This window comes from Eriocheir sinensis, chromosome 61 (genome assembly GCF_024679095.1).
Source record: "Eriocheir sinensis breed Jianghai 21 chromosome 61, ASM2467909v1, whole genome shotgun sequence".
In the NCBI taxonomy this organism is placed as follows: Eukaryota; Metazoa; Arthropoda; class Malacostraca; order Decapoda; family Varunidae; genus Eriocheir; species Eriocheir sinensis.
The window spans coordinates 2,928,233-2,934,552 of NC_066569.1; the positions used below are offsets into that span (position 1 = coordinate 2,928,233).

The 6,320-nt window shown below is 42.5% G+C and overlaps 1 protein-coding gene across 1 annotated transcript in view; it reads right to left on the minus strand.

The window, feature by feature from the left end:
* Positions 1-98: 98 nt before the first annotated feature.
* Positions 99-6,320, minus strand: part of LOC126986148 (pyroglutamylated RF-amide peptide receptor-like) — a 12,644-nt gene continuing 6,422 nt past the window's right edge. Inside the window, exons 4-7 of the mRNA XM_050842043.1 lie at positions 3,239-3,317; positions 1,800-1,963; positions 1,124-1,264; positions 99-499 (exon numbers count right to left, since the gene is read on the minus strand). Coding sequence (XP_050698000.1) covers positions 442-499; positions 1,124-1,264; positions 1,800-1,963; positions 3,239-3,317 — 442 coding nt within the window. The 3' untranslated portion in view covers positions 99-441. The remainder of the gene's footprint in view (positions 500-1,123; positions 1,265-1,799; positions 1,964-3,238; positions 3,318-6,320) is intronic.

Below are 6,320 nucleotides of genomic sequence, written 5' to 3' on the forward strand. Positions count from 1 at the left end.
AGAGAAGGAAGATAAAGAAAGGAAGAGAAAGAAGTATATATGAATTTGCCTTAAGAAAAAGAGAAGAAAAAAAAATATATATGAAATTGTCTGAAGAAGAGAAAGAAGAAGAATGAAGAAGAGAAAAAAGAGAAAGAAATATATATGAATTTGCCTAAAGAAGAGAGGAGAGGAAAAGAAGGAAGAGAAAGAAAGGAAGAAAAAGAAGTAGGTATATATATATGAATTTGGCCTGAAGAAAAAGAGAAGAAAAAAAGAAAAAAAACAAATATATATGAAATTGTCTGAACAAGAAGAGAAAGAAGGAGAGAAATAGGAGAATGATATGTAGTTAGAAGTGACTGTTTGAAGTGATGTCTGAACCTGGCTCTCATGTCACTCCTCCTCCTCCTCCTCCTCCTCCTCCTCCTCCTCCTCCTCCTCTTCCTCCTCCTCCTCTTCCTACACATTAGTCGCCCTGTTTGAATACCTTACACTCAGTCTGAAGCTTTCCTTGTACCTGAGAGAGAGAGAGAGAGAGAGAGAGAGAGAGAGAGAGAGAGAGAGAGAGAGAGAGAGAGAGAGAGAGAGAGAGAGAGAGAGAGAGTTATATTAGTATAGTTTAAAGTTATTCTTGATCTCATTTATCTTCATTTTCCCATTTTCTTTCATTTTTATTCATTCATTATTCTTTGTTTTAATATCACATCTAAGCCAAAAAAATACTTGTTTCTTTATTTTACTTTCATATTTTACGCAAGTTCATATTAACACACACTATCTATCTATCTATATCTATCTCTCTCTCTCTCTCTCTCTCTCTCTCTCTCTCTCTCTCTCTCTCTCTCTCTCTCTCTCTCTCTCTCTCTCTCTCTCTCTCTCTCTCTCTCTCTCTCTCTCTCTCTCTCTCTCTCTCTCTCTCTCTCTCTCTCTCTCTCTCTCTCTCTCTCTCTCTCTCTCTCTCTCTCTCTCTCTCTCTCTCTCTCTCTCTCTCTCTCTCTGTCTGTCTATCTATGTCTCTCTCTCTCTCTCTCTCTCTCTCTCTCTCTCTCTCTCTCTCTCTCTCTCTCTCTCTCTCTCTCTCTCTCTCTCTCTCTCTCTCTCTCTCTCTCTCTCTCTCTCTCTCTCTCTCTCTCTCTCTCACCCGACGGAGGTGGTGCGGGTGTGCGAGAGGGACACTTGGCGGGCGGGAGGTCGTGGCGGGCGCAGGCAGGGGCAGAGAGCCATGTAGAAGCTCTCCCTGAAGTTCTTGGAGAGGAAGCCGTAGACGATGGGGTTGATGCAGCTGTAAGAAGGAAGGGAGATGAGGAGGGTTGAGGGGGAAAGTGAGGAGGGGGAGGAGGTGAAGGGAGAGGGAGGAAGAGAGGGAGGGGAGAGAAAAAGGGAGTGGAAGGAGGTAGAGAGAGAAGTCCAAGGGGGTGAAGAAGGTGTTTACAGGTATTAAGGAAGAGGGTGCAAAGAGGAAGGAGGGTGTGTAGAGAGAGAAACAGAAGGGGTGTGTGAGGGTGAGGTGAGGGAACACAGAGAGAAGGTGAAGGAATGTGCAAGGAAGGGAGAGGAAGGAACAGGTAGGTAGAGGTGCAAAGAGGAGGTGAGGGGGAGGAGAGAGGCTGCAAAGAGGAAGGAGGTGAGGGAACAGAGAGAGGGGTGAAGGGATGTGCAAGGAAGGGAGAGGAAGAAACAGGTAGAGAGGTGTGCAAAGAAGAAAAGAGAAGGAGGAGGAGGAGGAGGAGAAGGAGAAGGAGGAGAAGAAGAAGGAGGAGGAGGAGGAGGAGGAGGAAGGTGGGATACGTGAGGTCATTTAGCACAGTCTCCCTCACCTGTTAAAATATGCCAACAGGTGTACGGCGTTGTAGAGGTGCTTGTAGAAGGGGCGGTGGTCGTAGGGCGCCAGGTAACCCCAGGCTTTTAGAACGTTGGTGATGAGCAGAGGTGACCAGCAGGAGATGAACAGGATCACCACCACTAACAGCATGGTCACGATCTGGTGGTGATGACAGAGGTGGTGAGGAGGGAAAGAACTGGTGGTGAGAGAGGTAGTGATGGTGATGATGGTATGGTAGTGATGGGTGGTAATGGTGATGGAGGTGATGGTGAGTGATAATGGTGATGAGTGGTGGTGATGACGGTATGGTGATGAAGGTGATGGTATCGTGACGGAGGTGATGGTGAGTGATAATGGTGATGAAAGTGGTGATAGTGGTGATGATACGAAGATAGTGATGAAAATAATGGTGATGAATGTGATGATCAGTGATGAAAAAATGGTGATACGAGGTGATTCAAGTAATGACATTGGTGATAGCAGGAAAATGATGATGAGGGGTGATGATATGGTGGTGAAGGTGATGAAAATGGTGATGAAAATGATGATCAGTGATGAAAAAATGGTGATACGAGGTGATTCAAGTAATGACATTGGTGATAGCAGAAAAATGGTGATGAGGGGTGATGATATGGTGATGAAGGTGATGAAAACGGTGATGAATGTGGTGATATGGTGGTGATGGTGAGTGATAATGGTGATGAAAATGGTGATGAAAGTGGTGGTGAGGAGTGGCATAATTGGTGGTGAAAAGTAAGTAGTGATGGTGATAGTGGTGATGAGTGGTGGTGATATGAAGATAGTGATGAAAATAATGGTGATGAATGTGATGATAAGTGATGAAAAATGGTGATACGAGGTGATACAAGTAATGACATTGGTGATAGCAGGAAAATGGTGATGAGGGGTGATGATATGGTGGTGAAGGTGATGAAAATGGTGATGAAAGTGATGATCAGTGATGAAAAAATGGTGATACGAGGTGATTCAAGTAATGACATTGGTGATAGCAGGAAAATGATGATGAGGGGTGATGATATGGTGGTGAAGGTGATGAAAATGGTGATGAAAATGATGATCAGTGATGAAAAAATGGTGATACGAGGTGATTCAAGTAATGACATTGGTGATAGCAGAAAAATGGTGATGAGGGGTGATGATATGGTGATGAAGGTGATGAAAATGGTGGTGATAATGGTGATGATAGACGTGGTGAGGAGTGGCAGAACTGGTGGTGAAAAACAAGTAGTGATGATGATAGTGGTGATGAGTGGTGGTGATATGAAGATGGTGATGAAAATAATGGTGATGAAAGTGATGAAAAAATGGTGATACGAGGCCATACAAGTAATGACATTGGTGATAGCAGGAAAATGGTGATGATATGGTGATGAAAATGGTGATGAAAATGGTGATGACGATTACCTCTCTCACCTGTCTCTTGTCCCTATCGTCCTCTCGGGCTCTGTTGGACACCCGGATGGAGTTGAGTGGGTGTGATTCCCCTCCAGAGCTGTGGGAAGACAAGGGATTGGATTCTCCTAAAGGGTATCTGATCCTGTTGTTTTTTCTGATGTAACTTGATTATCTTTCTTATAGTACATTAATTCTCCTTAAGGGTATATGATCTTGTTGCATTTTCTTTATATTACTTTATCTTACTTATACGACACACTACTATCTTATATTGCAATCTTATAAGGGATCCAATTCTCCTAAAGGGTATCCGATCCTGTCGTTTTTTTCTTAATATTAATTGCTTATCTTTCTTATAGCTACTACACACAAACATCTTATATTGCAATCTTATAAGGGATCCAATTCTACTTAAGGGTATTTGATCCTATTGCTGTTTCTCAGTATTACGCGATTCTCTTTCTTATTCAACACACTAAAGTCTGTTCACTTAATTAATTTCTTGTTATAGCAACATGTCACTCGCCGCAACCATCACGACGCGCGCGACACTCATTTTTTTAACATCATCATACAGAGAGTCTCGCGCGTCGTGATGGTGTGGCGAGTGACATGTTGCTATAAATAACTCTGTGTTTTCAATACGTAGAGCTTTAACTGCATTCTGATCACACTATCGTGTTCACGAGAGATTTTCCTATGTAATGTAATAATATACTTCTGCAGCCAATGAACAACTGTTGAAAACAGCGAGCATAAGTAAAACATGTTATAAACATTTTTTTAACATCTTCACGGTTCAACTCATCGTAATACCATTTTCTTATTTGTTTTGTCGTGTTTTTACAATACATCTTGATTCTCCAGTCACTGCTGAGTCTGATGGTGTCAACCAAAACTGGCTATCTCGTGTATGAGGTGAGCTATGGCATATAATAAAGAAACATGTCTCACTCGAGCATGCAAGACGTGGTCCGACATGAGTGTTAGCGGGAGAGCGGGGCAGCCAATCAGCTGCAAGCTTACCAACCTGCCTAGGCGCTGGATCTAGCTTAAGTGAACAGACTATACTATCTTGTATTGCTATCTTATACTCTACCATTATTATACTCTTTGATTCTCCTCCTGAGCTATGGGAAGATAAGGAAAGGGATTCAACTCTCCTTAAAGGTATCCGATCCTGTTATTTTTTTCTTTTACGTCATCACCACAGGACACCAAGTTACAGTCATCACCATACACAAACACCAGCCTTGTTATCCTTCACATCCATCCTATATATAATCCTGCATCCTTATTAACACATACCCCGTCAGTCTTATCTCCCTTCCCCACTGCGTCTGTCCTGTATCTCCCTTCCTCACTGCGTCCTCCTCTTCCTCTTCCTCCACTTCACTCTTCCTCCTTCTCCTAATCCTCCTCCTCCTCCTCCTTTCTTATTTCTGGTTCATCTAACTTTCTCTTGGTTAATCTTCTTGTTTTTGATCTCCTCCTCCTCCTCCTCCTCCTCCTCTTCTTCTTCTTCCCCTTCCCCTTAACATGTTCTCTCTTGAGAAACGTCGCCTCCGAGGAAAACTGATCAAATGTTTTAAAATACTTAATGGTTTCACAAATGTAGACAGATCAACAAAATTGTTTATGATCGATGACACTTTGCGCACGAGGAACAATGGCGTAAAACTCAGATGTAGACAAGTAAATTCAGACTGCACCAAATTTTTCTTCACCAACGTTGTAGTGCGAGAATGGAATAAGCTCCCACCGTGAGTGGTCCAGTGTAACACGATTGACTCCTTCAAAAAAAAGCTCGACCGTCACTTCCTTCAACTTAATATCAACTAGAGTAGAAAAGCAACGTTTTGGAGCCTTCTGATTAATGTAGAATCACTTAGGTTTAAGGACAGACCACCTAGTCTGGACCATGGGGTCTGTGTGGTCTGATTTTCTATGTAAATCTATGTAAATCCTCCTACTCCTCTTCCTTTTGTTTCTTCTGCTTTTCTTAATTTTCTTGTGCTTTTTTCTTGTTCTTGCTATTTTGCCTCCTCCATTCTTCCTCTTCCTCCTCCTCCTCCTCCATTTTTCCATCTGCTTCTCTTAATTTTGTCTTGTTTTTGCGATCCCCCTCCTCCTCCACCTCCCTCCTCCTCCTCCTCCTGCAAAGTTTCATCATCAGAGTGTTGGAGGAGATGATAAAGAGTTGCATAAAACATTCATAAGTGGACAAGACGAAGCCACTTAGCGAGGCCATCAAAACTTCTTCTTCTTCTTCTTCTTCTTCTTTGTCTTCTTCTTGTTGTTTTTCTTCTTCTTCTTCGTGTTGTTTTCTTCTGATTCTTTTTCTTTATTGTTATTTAGCAGGGTGATTAAAAGTTCTTCTTCTTCTTCTTCTTCTTCTTCTTTCTTCTTTTTCTTCTTTGTCTTCTTCTTCTTCTTCTTCTTGGGTTGTTTTCATGTTGTAATCTTTCCTTCTTTTCTTCATTTCTTCTGTTTATTTTGTATCTTTCTTCTTCTTCTTCTTCTTTTTCTTCTTCTTCTTCTTCTTCTTCTTCTTCTTCTTCTTCTTCTTCTTCTAAAGACTTCTAATGCCACATGCTTGCTTGGGAGATGTTGTTGTTGTCATTGTTGTTGCTTTTGTTTAATTCCTCCTCCTCTTCCTCCTCCTTCTCCTTCTCTTTCTCCTCCATCCTCCTCCTTCTCCTCCTCTTTCTCCTCCATCCTCCTCCTCTTCTTCCTCCTCCTCCTCTTCCTCCTAACTTCACCTTGTCATCTATTCCTGTTCATATTTTTCTCTCCTCCTCCTCCTCCTCCTCCTCCTTCTCTTCCTTCATTTTCACATTTTTCTTTCTTACTCCTCTTCTTCGTAACTTTCCTCCTCCTCCTCCTCCTCCTCCTCCTTCTCCTCCTCCTCCTCCTCCACCTCCTCCACCTCACCACCACCACCACCTCTAGTTATCACCAATACACCACCACAACCACCACTCCCTCATCACCACCATACCACCATACAAGGTCATACTCATCACCAAACACCACAGTCATCACCACTCACGACAATTCATCACCACAGTAAGTTACAGTCACCATATCACCACACACA